This window comes from Pristiophorus japonicus, chromosome 1, assembly GCF_044704955.1.
Source record: "Pristiophorus japonicus isolate sPriJap1 chromosome 1, sPriJap1.hap1, whole genome shotgun sequence".
NCBI classification, from domain to species: domain Eukaryota; kingdom Metazoa; phylum Chordata; class Chondrichthyes; family Pristiophoridae; genus Pristiophorus; species Pristiophorus japonicus.
Window position 1 is genome coordinate 532,524,314 of NC_091977.1, and position 14,463 is coordinate 532,538,776.

General features: G+C 49.2%; 1 protein-coding gene across 1 annotated transcript in view; it reads left to right on the forward strand.

The window, feature by feature from the left end:
• The window catches only part of LOC139272096 (NIPA-like protein 2), a 155,308-nt gene that overhangs the window by 33,855 nt on the left and 106,990 nt on the right, over positions 1 to 14,463 (forward strand). Inside the window, exon 2 of the mRNA XM_070888568.1 lies at positions 5,278 to 5,346. Within this exon, the coding sequence (XP_070744669.1) occupies positions 5,278 to 5,346 (69 nt within the window). The remainder of the gene's footprint in view (positions 1 to 5,277; positions 5,347 to 14,463) is intronic.

Consider the following 14,463-nt stretch of genomic DNA (forward strand, 5'->3'; position numbering starts at 1 on the left):
ATTCCACAGGTTCACAACTCTGAGTGAAAAAGTTTCTCATATCTCAGTCCTAAATGGCTCATCCCTTCTCCCCAGACTATGGCCCCAAGTTTCCACATGATTTGCTCCTGATTTTTAGGAGCAACTGGTGTAGAACGGAGTATCTTAGAAATCGGAATTCTCGCCATGTAGTTTGCTCCAGTTCTAGTCAGTTAGAACAGTTTCACTTTGGAACAGAATTTTTTTTTCAAAAGGGGGCGTGTCCGGCCACTTACGCCTGTTTTCAAAGTTTTGTCAGTGAAAACTTACTCCAAACTAACTTAGAATGGAGTAAGTGAAGATTTTTGTACGCTCGAAAAAACCTTGTCTACACTTTAGAAAATCAGGCGTAGGGAATGGTGGGGGGTTTAAAGGGAAGTTTACAAACATTAAACATTTCAGTTTTACAAATAAAGAGCCATCATCAATAATAAATGATAAAAACATCAATAAATCAATCAATAAATCAATCAAAAAAAATTAATAAGAAATAATTTTTTTAAAAATTAATCAATAAAACATTTTCTACTTACCGACTGCAGCACCGGGAGCCCTCCAACAGGGATGCCCCCCTCAGTGTGTCTCTGTCAGTGTCTCTATCTCTCTGTCTGTCTGTGTGTGTCTCTCATTCTCTGTCTGTCAGTGTCTGTGTTTCTGACAGCGAGGGGAGGGGGATAGAGGGAGGGAAGGGGGAGGGATGGGGGGGAGGGGGGAGGGGGAGGAGGAGAAGGGGGAAGGGGGGGAGGAGGAGAAGGGGGAAGGGGGGAGGAGGAGAAGGGGGCAGGAGGGAAGGGGGAAAGGAGATGGGGGGGGAGGGAAAGGAGATGGGGGGGAGGGAAAGGAGATGGGGGGGGCGGAGGAAAGGAGATCGGGGGGGGGGGGAGGCTGAATGGGCCGGGCCCGAGACTTCGGGCAGGACCCAAGACTTCGGGCAGGGCCCGTCCCCAGCACCAGATTTACAGGTAGGTGGCGTTGGGTCGGGTCGGGGGGAGCGCGGGTCGGGGTCAGGGGGGTGGTGGGAGGGAGGCCGGTTCGGTTCGGGTCGGGAAGAGGGAGGAAGAGGGAGGTCAGGTCGGGGGGAGGAAGGTCAGGTCGGGTCCAGTCGGGGGGGGGGGGGGTGAAGCAGGGGTCGGTGTCGGTGTCGGGTCCGGTCCGGAAGCGGGGGGGGGGGGGTGCAGGGGGGGAAGCGGGAGTCGGGTCGGGTGTGGGCGGGGGGAGCGGGAGCCGGGTCGATGTCGGGTCCGGTCCGGGGGCGAGAAGCGGGAGTCGAGTCGGGTCGGGAGGAAGCAGGAGCTGGCCGTGGGAGGAGCCTTATTCACGCAGCCCCAGTGAGGCCATTCGGCCAGGGCTAGGGGCTGCGTGCTTCGGGCCCCTCCCACACAGTTTTGGGCACCTGGAGCTACTGCACATGCGTGCCCATTGTAGCACGCATGTGCAGAGGTCCCGGCACTGTTTTCAGCGCAGGGACCTGGCTCCGCCCCCTACAGCTCCTGCTGTGTTGCGCCGAGGGCCAGAGGAGCTGGAGAATCTGGAAGTTTTTTTTAGGCGCACTTTGTGGCGCGAAAAACGGGCGTCCAGGTCGGGACTGCGCCGTTCTAGGCGCGGCTCGAAACTTGGGCCCTATGTCCCTGGTTCTGGACTTCCCCAGCATCGAGAACATTCTTCCTGCATTTAACCTGTCCAGTCCCTTCAGAATTTTATATGTTTCTATGAGATCCCCTCTTATTCTTCTAAATTCCAGTGAATATAAGCCTAGTCGATCCAGTCTCTCCTCATATGTCAGTCCTACCAACCCAGGAATCAGTCTGGTGAACCTTCGCTGCACTCCCTCAATAGCAAGAATGTCAGTGAGCATAAAGTATGTTGGGAAGGATGTGCTCACTCATGCTGATCCGGCCACTATAGTGCAGCACAGGCTTGATGGACTGGCTGGTCTTGTTCTGTCTGCCAATTTCCTATATTTATATATGGAGCTGTGGTGAACTAGTCTGTCTCTTCAAGGCCTTTGTTCAGCTACTTCCTGTGGGAAAGTGAACAAGATGGGAAACATCGTGGGAGCAATTAGAAATTAATTGCTGTTGATGAAGGACATTTCTTTAGAATGGCGGATGATTGTCAATCGCTGCCTTTCCCTTTGGGGATAACCGAGGTTATCAAGGCCACAAGAAACCAAGAAATGACTGTCTTTTTCATCTTTTTAACCTCGTTGAGTTATGATTTGTTGCTATTTTACAAATATGTCACATGAGACATTCAGATAAAAGCGGGACATACAATTTGCATACGACAGGGAATGTTACAGAATCTTAGAACGATACAGCACAGAAGGAGGCTATTCAGCCTATCGTGCCTATTGTGTCTGTAAGCACTCTAGTAATGACTCCACGAGATAAGATACTGTACTTGAACTGTGGTGCCTTAGTTCATTTATTACAGCTCCTGAGTGAGGGTACAGCATGGTGAGCCCCCTTTTATACCTGGTTACCTGTCGTGTACAGGTGACCCCCTAGGTCTTCACCAGTTGCACCCTCTGGTGGTACAGGCATAGTGTATACAGTGTGAAGATACATCCAGTAGTCTTATGTAACTGTACATTGAGTGTACAGGGTATATACTTATGTTATACATACACAACAGTGCCTGTGCCGGCTTTTTGAAAGAGCTATCCAATTAGTCCCACTCCCCCCCCGCTCTTTCCCCACAACCCTGCAAATTTTCCCTCTTCAAGTATTTATCCAATTCCCTGTTTGAAAGTTACTATTGAATCTGTTCCCACCGCCCTTTCAAGCAGCGGGTTCCAGATCACAACAACTCGCTGCGTAAAAAAGTGTTTCCTCATGATTCCTCTGGACGACCACTGGACGTCCCAAAGCACCTTTCAGCCAATGAAGTACTTTTTGAAGTGTAGTCACTGTTGTAACGTGGGAAACCCAGCAGACAATCTGCGCACAGCAAGCTCCCACAAACAGCAACCTGATAATGACCAGATAATCTGTTTTTAGTGATGTTGATTTGAGGGATAAATATTGGCCCCAGGACACTGGGGATAACTCCCCCTGCCCTTCTTCTAAGTAGTACCCAAGACCTGATACAACTAAAAGAGCTGACGGGGCCTCGGTTTAACAACTCATCCGAAAGACAGGACCTCCGACAGTGCAGCGTTCCCTCCGAGCTGCGGTGAAGTGTCAGCCTGGGCCTTTGTGCTCCTACATTACCACAGTGACTACACTCCAAAAGTGCTTCATTGGCTGTGAAGCGCTTTGCGACGTCCGGCGGTCGTGAAAGGCGCTATATAAACGCAAGTCTTTCTTTCAAGTGTCTGGAGTGGGACTTGAACCCACAACCTTCCTATATGCGAGGCGAGGGTGCTCCGCATCGAGCCACAGCGTCGTAACACTGCACAAAGATCTGTCAAAGGAGAAATTGATAAAATAGTTTTAAAAAAGTGACTGACAGCAGTTGTGCAACGGCCACCCCACGTTTAAAAAAAAAATGCACGCACAGGCATCTTCCACCCTTCAGGATGTCGCTCGGGTCCTTCATTGAAACACCTGTGAACTCATCCTTTTTTTGGCGTGGAAGCAAGTCACCCTCGTTTCGAGGGACCGCCTATGATGATGATGGTTGTGAAGGAATGAATCGGAAGATGCTGGTGTGTGTGCCAGTTTGGAACAGCTGATCTGACAGTGCTGGAGTACAGTGTGACGTTAGTATCTGCACAATAGTGCGTATTGTTGTAAAATGGAGAGTGGAACAATGAGTGTTAGTTCAGTGAGTCGCAGATCCCTTCTGTGTTGCTGGGGTGAGATATCTCCAGAGTTTAATGACAGAACGAGGCTGTCATCAATATTTAACACGTGCCCTGAAGCCAGAGCCTCGTTGCAAGATTCAAATATTAAAGTCTGTCGCCAGAACTGTCACTTACCTCGTTTCCACAACGCCTCTCATTGTGGCCCCACCGATGCACAGCTTCAGCGCTGTGTATGTAGCTATACATCACGTGGACCATTCATTGCACGTCAGCAGGTGTCAGCTGTGGCTCAGTGGGCAGCACTCTCGCCTCTGAGCCGGAAGGGTATGGGTTCACAGTCCCACTCTCGAGACTTGAGCACAAAAAAAATCTAGGCTGACACTCCCAGTGCAGTGCTGAGGGAGTGCTGCACTGTCGGAGATGCCGTCTTTCGGATGAGACGTTAAACCGAGGCCCCGTCTGCTCTCTCAGGTGGATGTAAAAGATCCCACGGCACTATTTCGAAGAAGAGCAGGGGGAGTTCTCCCCGGTGTTCTGGGCCAATATTTACCCCTCAATAAACATAACAAAAAACCCCAGATTATCCGGTCATTATCACATTGTTGTTTGTGGGAGCTTGCTGTGCACAAATTGGCTGCCGCGTTTCCTACATTACAACAGTGACTACACTCCAAAAGTACTTCATTGGCTGTAAAGTGCTTTGAGACGTCTGGTGGTCGTGAAAGGCGCTATATAAATGCAAGTCTTTTTTACAGACTGAGTTTGTGATTTCAGACTCTGTCACCACAGGGGCGTTGGTGCAATGTAACGCATATTTTAACAAAAAAATATTACCATTGAGCTAACCGTAGGTTGGGTAAAGCATCTTCTCCCAGCCGGTGCCTTGCATTGGCCTAGGTTGATTTGTGCGAGATTCCCCCCCCCCCGCCGTACCCCCGTCAATGGTCCCTGTGAGTTTTTTTGGATGTGTGGGCCGTTTAACGGCTGCGCGGGCCATTACATTTTTTTGTGCGTGCGGGGCTATTCCCGTTGAAAAGCCGGCGAGTGGCCTGCGCAGGGCCTCCAGACCGCCGCACGGCCGCGCAGCTTAACGGGAACGTCGCTCCCCCTCCCCCACAATCGATGCTCCACTCCCCTCCCCCTCCCTGCCCATCCTCGGTGGCGAGGCTGAATACTGGAACTGGTAAGCAGGGAGGCTGTGGGCGAGAGCATTTCTTCGCTCAGTAGCCTGTGTGTCCAAACACACATTTACTTAGCAAAAGAAAAACGTAAACTCGCGTTTTACGAACAAATTTATGTTGGGGTGATTTTAAAGTTTAGAAATTTCCATAGAGCCTTTGCAAGAAACCAGACTCTCTTGTTCAAAATCAGGGTCTGAGTGAGCAAGGAGTGGGCATTGGTTCAGCTGATTATTCTGCGCTCCACAATTGTTTGCTTAATACTTAGTTGTACGTTCTGTGGTTGAATTGGACGCTCCTTTACTGTGATGTCTCTCTTGTTTTCTGCAGACCAACCTCTTGGGCACAGTCTTAGCGATAACCGGAAACATCCTTATCAGTATTTCACTAAATATACAGGTACAGTAACATTCTCTTTGTCTTTGAATTGTTTGGCTATTACTCACTTGTTTTCTGCCTTCCCGCCGAGACACACTTCATCGCCAGTGGGTGTGACCGTATGTGGTTTCTATTGAGGCCAGGAGCTCATTTTCCTTCCTTTCTTGTGGATTCAAGGTTGTGGGTTCAAGTCCCACTACGGGGACTTGAGTACGAGAAAATCTAAGCTGACACTCCCAGTGCAGTGCTGAGGGAGTGCTGCACTGTCGGAGGTGCCGTCTTTCGGATGAGACGTTAAACCGAGGCCCCCGCCTGCTCTCTCTCAGGTGGACGTAAACGATCTATTTCGAAGAAGAACAGGGGAGTTCTCTCCGGCGTCCTGGGCCAATATTTTTCCCTCAATCAACACAACAAAATAACAGATTATCAGAACGTTGCTGTTTGTGGGAGCAAAATTGTCTGCCGCATTTCCCACATTACCACACCCCAAAAGTACTTCATTGGCTGTAATGCGCTTCGGGACGTCCGGTGGTCGTGAAAGGCGCTATATAAATCCAAGTCTTTCTTTATTCATTATGTGTGTGTGTCGCTGGTAAGGCCGGCATTTATTGCCCATCCCTAATTGCCCCTCGAGAAGGTGGTGGTGAGCCGCCTTCTTGAACCGCTGCAGTCCGTGTGGTGAAGGTGCTCCCACAGTGCTGTTGGGGAGGGATTTTGACCCAGTGACGATGAAGGAACGGCCGATATATTTCCAAGTCAGGATGGAGGGGAACTTCGAGGGGATGGTGTTCCCGTGCGCCTGTTGCCCTCGTCCTTCTGGGTGGTGGAGGTGCTGCCGAACATGTGCGGGGTCGCTAACTCTGGCTGGGTGTATTGCTGGAGGTTTCATCACATGACCTCCCGGATCGAAGTGTCCCGCCCCCACACTCCCGCCATTGGTTCAACCTCTGGGCGCACGGCCTTCCCCGCGGCCAATTGGAAAGGGAGGAGACACTTTGCCAACCGATTGCCCGCAGCCTTTATTCTTTTTTCTCCCCCAGCTCCAATATTTTAGTAACTAATAAATGAAAACGTTCAAAGAAATTGGAAAAAAACTGAATTTATTATGATGCCCAGGTGGTTTTTCTCCTGGATTTTTCACGCACGAGATTAATCTCTAATTCCTAATGACTCCAAGACAATCTGCGCATGTATCCTTTTCAACTATATCTCCTCAGTATCATCATAGGCAGTCCCTCGGAATCGAGGAAGACTTGCTTCCACTCTTGAAATGAGTCCTCAGGTGGCTGAACAGTCCAATACGAGAGCCACAGTCCCTGTCACAGGTGGGACAGGTAGTCGTGGAGGGAAAGGGAGGGTGGGACTGGTTTGCCGCACGCTCTTTCCGCTGCCTGCGCTTGTTTTCTGCATGCTCTCGGCGACGAGACGCGAGGTGCGCAACGCCCTCCTGGATGCGCTTCCTCCGCTTAGGGCGATCTTTGGCCAGGGACTCCCAGGTGTCGGTGGGGATGTTGCACTTTGTCAGGGAGGCTTTGAGGGTGCCCTTGTAATGTTTCCTCTGTCCACCTTTGACTCATTTGCTGTGAAGGAGTCCCGAGTAGAGCGCTTGCTTTGGGAGTCTCGTGCCTGGCATGCGGACAATGTGGCCCGTCCAGCGGAGCTGATCGAGTGTGGTCAGTGCTTCACTACTTCAATTCAAGTCACTATTAAATCTGCTGCCACCCTTTCGGTCCTCTATCGCTTTATTTTGCAGTCATCGTATTATCTCTGTGTGGCATTGTGGGAATGAACGTCCCACCCGACAATGGTTCACTTTCACATAATCTTGAATGAAAGGGCTTGAAATTCGGTTGGAGGGTTTTTAAGGCGCTAATGTCAGGCGGGCGGTAAATTTAGCGCTGGGAAATGGTTTGTGACAGCAGCCACAAAATTCGGTGGTTGCGCCCTGAGAGTGGGGCGGAGCGCTAAGGGAGGCCTTCCACACCTCTCTCGGGGCGCTAGGCCGGGTGAGCAACCGAATATCCCGTGCTAAAGAGTCGGCTTCGTAGCGCCCTGAGAGAGGCCTCCCGGCAAAAGCAAAAGAATCTGAACAAAAAAACACAAAAAACATTGCCTGTACATTACTCACCCCAAATAAAGTGAAATTGCAAAAAATAAAATCTTTCGATCACACTCGCCTCACGCAGTCATTCCTTCCCGTAGTGCCCCCCCCCCCCCACCCCCCGGCTTTCTCTGGCGGGGTCACTAGGGGGCGCTACGGGTGCAGCGCAAACCGAATGTTGCCCCCGTGTCGCTATCGGGGGCGTTGCACACCGGCGCGGCACTCCCAGGCGATACTCCTCAGGGCCGCCGATACCGGCACGCCGAATTTGCCGAGGGCCGCGAATGCCGGCACTCCCGGCTGCAAACCCTTTAGCGCCCCTGTAGCGTCCCCCCCGCTGACCCTCCCCAAGGAGTGCTACCCAACTGAATTTTTCCCCTTTAAGGTGCTAAGTAACTGCTCCTTCAAAACATGGAACATGTGTTCCACGGTGGCTGCTGCTTATTAATCTTCAACATTTGACCCTACAAGGTTGAGTTTTAAGCTGGGTGCCTCCACTTCGTACTAATTGATTTACAACAACAACTTGTATTTATATAGCGCCTTTAAGGTAGTGAAACGTCCCAAGGTGCTTCACAGGAGTGTTATGCGGTAAAAATTTGACACCAAGCCGCATATGGCGATATTAGGGCAGGTGCCCAAAGGATTGGTCAAAGAGGTAGGCTTTAAGGAGCGTCTTGGAGGAGTTAAGAGAGTTAGAGAGGCGGAGAGGTTTAGGGAGGGAGTGCCAGAGTTTGGGGCCCCGGCAACAGAAGGCACAGCCACCAATGGTGGAACGATTATAATCAGGGATGCTCAAGAGGGCAGAATTAGAGGAGCGCAGACATCTTGTGGAGGGGTTGTGGGGCTGGAGTAGATTGCAGAGATAGGGAGGGGCGAGGCCATGGAGGGATTTGAAATCAAGGGTAAGAATTTGAAATCGAGGAGTTGCTTAACCGGGAGCCAATGTAGGTCAGCGAGCACAGGGGTGATGGGTGAGCGGGACTTGGTGAGAGTTAGGACACGGGCTGCTGAATTTTGGATCACCTCTAGTTTTCGTGGGATAGAATGTGGGAGGCCAGCCAGGAGTGCGTTGGAATAGTTAAGTCTAGAAATAACAAAGGCATGGATGAGGGCTTCAGCAGTGGCTGAGCTGAGGCAGGGGCGGAAATAGACGATATTACAGAGGTGGAAATAGGCGGTTTTGGTTATGCTGCGGATATGTGGTTGATGGATAGATTGCTGGAAACCAGGTGACTTTTACAATGCTCTCCATCCGACAACTATTTTGTTGAAACTATAAATCAAGTGGCCCCTTATTAAAGGGGCAATAAAACCGATAAACTTAATCAAATTAAACTTTTAACATTCATGAATCAAATTAAAATTTGGTTGCCGGGGGTGATGATACACTCCAGTCCCTCCGGCACCCACCCCTCGCGGAAGGCCGCGAGCGTACCGGTGGACACCGCGTGCTCCATCTCCGGGGACACCCTGGCTCGAATGTATCCAACCTACATAAGCTTCAACTCTTGCAAACTTTGCACCTACATTAATTTCTCTACTGTCCTGTTTTCAATCAATCACCACATCGTGCTGACCCCAATTGACACCCCGTCTCCCAGTGTACTGGCTTTTAGAATTCTAATTATCATTTACAAATCCCTGCATGGCCATGCCTCATGCTGTCTCGCTAACCTCCTCTCGTCCTTTGTTCCAGTTCTTCACTCATGTGACACTGGACTACTGATAAAGTTCTTTTAAAGTTCCTTTATTCCACCATCAGTCACAGAGTTTTCAGCTATCCAGTCTCTTCATAGTGGAATTCTCTTTCTAAAGGATTATTTAATACTAAAGGAATATTATGAAAAGGGTATAGAAGCCCTGGAGAAGGTACAAGAAAGATTTACAAGGAGGAAACCAGAACTGAGAGGTTAACAAGGTCATAAAAAAATCCCCTAAAAAGGCACTGGGGTTAATTTTTTTTTAAGAGGAATAGAAGCGAAAAGCAGAGAAGTTATGTTAAACTTATACCACACTTGGTTAGACCACACTTGGAGTACTGTGAACAGTTCTGGTCTCCAGATTATAAATCTTCATCATAGGCAGTCCCTCAGAATCGAGGAAGACTTGCTTCCACTCTCAAAATGATTCCTCAGGTGGCTGAACAGTCCAATACGAGAGCCACAGTCCCTGTCACAGGTGGGACAGGTAGTCAGTGGGTGGGACAAATTTGCCGCACGCTCTTTCGCTGCCTGCGCTTGCTTTCTGCGTGCTCTCGACGATGAGACTCGAGGTGCTCAACGCCCTCCCGGATGCACTTCCTCCACTTAGGGCAGTCTTTGGCCAGGGACTCCCAGGTGGGGATGTTGCACTTTATCAGGGAGGCTTTGAGAAGGTGACCTGATGGAAGTGTTTAAGATTATGAAAGGGTTTGATAGGATAAACGTAGAGAAGATGTTTCCACTTGTGGGGGAGACCAGAACTAGGGACCATCAACATAAGATAGTCACTAATAAATTCAATGGGGAATTCAGGAGCATCTTCCTTACCCAGAGAGTGGTGAGAATGTGGAACACGCTGTCACAGGGAGTGGTTGAGGTGGATAGTATCGATGCATTTAAAGGGAAGCTGGATAAACACATGAGGGAGAAAAGAATAGAAGGATATGTTGATGGTGTGAGATGAAGAGGGGTGGGAGGAGGCTCGTGTGGAACATAAACACCGGGACGGACCTGTTGAGTCCAATGGCCTGTTTCTGCGTTGTGAATTCCATGGAAAAGCCCTCAATCCTGTTAAATATCTTGACACTTTCAAAGGCCACCGAAAACATTTTGAAAATTGTTTTTTATGAATTCCCTTTCTAGTTTCTTATTGTATTGTAATGAGCTTCAGCAATGTTTCATCAAAAGGGTTAGAAAGGCCAAGCAAATCACCACAACGGGATTACGTGTGAAACAGCGACTCCCTGCTCTCTGATAAACAGAGCGTATTCCTTCGGAAACTTGATTTACTCTTCCGATGAAAGTATAAAATTCAGTTCATGTCTGGCGTTAGATAATGGAGGAGTGCTCTCTATTTTGTGGCAATTAAGAACATAAGAAATAGGAACAGGAGTAGGCCATACGACCCCTCGAGCATGCTCCGCCATTCAGTAAGATCAATGCTGATCTTTGACCTCAACACTCTCCTGCCTGATCTCCATATCCCTCGATTCCTTTAGTGCCCAAAAACCTATCGATCTCTGTCTTGAATACACTCAATGACTCAACATCCTCAGCTCTCTGGGGCAGGGAATTCCTCTGAGGGAAGAAATTTCTCGGGCCAAATTAAATGGATAAGCCCTTATCCTGAGACTGTGACCCCTAATTCTCGACCTTCCAGCCAGGAGAAACAACCTCTCAGCATCTTCCCTATCAAATCCCCTCGGAATCTTACATGTTTCAATGATATCACCTCTCATTCTTCTAAACTCCAGAGAGTATAGGTCCAAACTACTCAGTTGTTTGGATTAACATTCCTTCAGGTGGTTAGATAAGTGGGATACAGTCCGTGGCAAGAGTGGACTTGATAGGCTGAATGCCATAGAATCAGCGAATCATTACAGCACAGAAGGAGGCCATTCGGCCCGTCGAGCCCATCCCGGCTCTCGGCAGGAGCACTTCAGCTAGTCCCACTCCCCCGCCCTTTCCCCGGAGCCCAGCAAATTCCTTCAGGTACTTATCCAACTCCCTTTTGAAAGCCACGATTGAGTCTGCTTTCACCACCCTCTCAGACACTGCACTCCAGACCCTGACAATTCGCTGCGTAAAAAAGGTTTTTCCTCATGTCGCCTTTGGTTTTTTTGCCAATCACCTTCAATCTGTGTCCTCTGGTTCTCGACCCTTCCACCAATGGGAGCAGTTTCTCTCGTTCTACTTTGTCTAGACCCATTTTCTTGTTCCATTCTTTCATATGGCTGTAATGTATGCTCACGGGTTGGTTGAGCTGTTGCATTGTGAGTGGCTTAGCCAGTCATGTGATGTTCACCAAACTCAATAAAACCCAGCCAGTTGGGTTCGGGGGGATCCACGATGAGGCAGGTGGTTGTGAGCCTGATGGATGAACTGGTAATGTGTAGTGTGATTGTTAAACCTTTGCTAATAAGAGCATAAGAACATAAGAAATAGGAGCAGGAGTAGGCCATACGGCCCCTCGACCTTGCTCCGCCATTTAATACGATCATGGCTGATCCGATCATGAACTCAGCTCCACTTCCCCGCCCATTCCCCGTAACCCTTTATTCCCTTATCGGTTAAGAAACTGTCTATCTCTGTCTCAAATTTATACAATGTCCCAGCTTCCACAGCTCAATAAACCAATGAGTTCTTAATTGGCATGCAGGTACAGCAGGCGGTGAAGAAGGCAAATGGCATGTTGGCCTTCATAGCGAGAGGATTTGAGTATAGGAGCAGGGTGGTCTTACTGAAGTTGTACAGGGCCTTGGTGAAGCCACACCTGGAATATTGTGTACAGTTTTGGTCTCCTAATCTGAGGAAGGACATTCTTGCTATTGAGGGAGTGCAGCGAAGGTTCACCAGACTGATTCCCGGGATGACAGGACTGACATATGAAGAAAGACTGGATCGACTAGATTTATATTCACTGGAATTTAGAAGAATGAGAGGGGATCTCATGGAAACATATAAAATTCTGACGGGATTGGACAGGTTAGATGCAGAAAGAATGTTCCCGATGTTGGGGAAGTCCAGAACCAGGGGTCACAGTCTAAGGATAAGGGGTAAGCCATTTGGGACTGAGATGAGGAGAAACCTCTTCACTCAGAGAATTGTGAACCTGTGGAATTCTCTACCACAGAAAATTGTTGAGGCCAGTTCGTTAGATATATTCAAAAGGGAGTTAGATGTGGCCCTTACGACTAAAGGGATCGGGGGGTATGGAGAGAAAGCAGGAATGGGGTACTGAAGTTGCATGATCAGCCATGATCATATTGAATGGTGGTGCAGGCTAAAAGGGCTGAATGGCCTGCTCCTGCACCTATTTTCTATGTTTCTATGTTAATAGCGATGTGTTGCTGGGAATTCTTAAGCAAAGAACCCACGAAGCAAATACATTACCATGGCCGTTGATTAATTTTCCTCGAACTGAACTATTTTAAAACAAAGGGGAGAATAAAATTCAGTCCCACGGCAGATTCAGCGATAACGTGACAGAATCCGGAGCATTATTGGAATCTATTCAGGGCAGCTCATTAGCCAGGGGCTGGGAGTGGGTGGGACAGTGCGTAAATGCCAACGTGTGTTGAGGAGATTGGCCTGAACACATTGTATATTTGTTTCCCTGTCTGGGTGCGGTCGCGTTTCACCAGTTTGTTTGTCTACGTGTCAACGTGATTGATGAGTCGGAGTGGAATTTCTTCCAACGCCACCTGTCCACACGGATTCTGAGTTCCGTTTCTGACAGAAGGGATTGCTTTAACTGTGCAGGTGATACGTCTGTTTAGTGTCATGTTTTGTTTTCGTAGGAATAACTGCTGCCCCCCCCTCGATCATACGCCGCTACACTGCTCCAGGGGCCACTTGCCGCTCGCCTTTTACAGCCCCGACCTGCCGCTGGTGTTTCCTCGCGGGTCGGGGCTGCCACGCTGCGATATGTGTGCGCGCTGGGTCCGTGCAACAGAGCAGGACCCCAATCGTCTTGGATAACCCTTGCCACTGGACCAAGGCCTAGCTCTGCCGAGCTCGTGTGGTGGCTGGTGTGCAACGGTCACCACATGTTAACAAAATCCACGCACAGGCATCTTCCACCCTTCAGGATGTAGCTCGGGATCTGGAATATTAGGTCCTTCATTGAAATACCTGTGAACTCATTGAACACATCCCTTTTTGGTGTGGAAGCAAGTCATCCTCGCTTCGAGGGACCACCTAAGAATACACATTAAATTGTCGGACACTGAGAAGTGTAGAGGAACAGAGGGACCTTGGAGTGCAGGTCCACAGATCCCTGAAGGTAGCAGGCCAGGTAGATAAGGTGGTTAAGAAGGCATATGGAATGCTTGCCTTTATTAGCCAAGGCATAGAATATAAGAGCAGGGAGGTTATGCTTGAACTGTATAAAACACTGGTTAGGCCACAGCTGGAGTACTGCGTGCAGTTCTGGTCACCACATTACAGGAAAGATGTGATTGCACTGGAGAGAGTACAGAGGAGATTTACGAGGATGTTGCCAGGACTGGAGAATTTTAGCTATGAGGAAAGATTGGATAGGCTGGGTTTGTTTTCTTTGGAACAGAGGAGGCTGAGGGGAGACTGAATTGAGGTGTATAAAATTATGAGGGGCCTAGATAGAGTGGATAGAAAGGACCTGTTTCCCTTGGCAGAGAGGTCAACAACCAGGGGGTATAGATTTAAAGTAATTGGTAGAAGGTTTATAGAGGATTCGAGGAGAACTTTTTTCACTCAGCAGATGGTGGGGGTCAGGAACTCACTGCCTGAAAGAGTGGTAGAGGCAGAAACCCTCAGCACATTTAAAAAATACTTGGATACGCACTTGAAGTGCCGTAACCTGCAGGGCTACGGACCAAGAGCTGGAAATTGGGATTAGGCTGGATAGCTCTTTCTCGGACGGCACAGACTCGATGGGCCGAATGGCCTCCTTCTGTGCCATATTTTATGATTCTATAGCCCAGGATTCCTAAAAAGAGGAAAATTCGAATTGCACAATAAATATCCTTTCCAGCAATCGGGCACAACTTTCTTGGTCTGTCACTGGGGAGAGTGTGGAGAAGTGGCGAGCACCAGTTCCATATGTGGGTTTCTGTCTTTAAGCTCGTTTGAAAATGAACACCAGGAAGCCACAGGTGCATGATGGGCTGAATGGGCTCGCTCTTTGCTGCATCATTCAACCATTCTGTCTGTAATTCCAGGCACCGTGCACGGAGCTTCTGTGTCGGCACGGCAACCTGCACCATTGATGTTGGCCGGCCTTCCTCAGACTCCTGGGGGGGGAGGGGGCAATTTTACCCTCACCTGCCCGTGGGTTAACTGGCGGAATCAGGA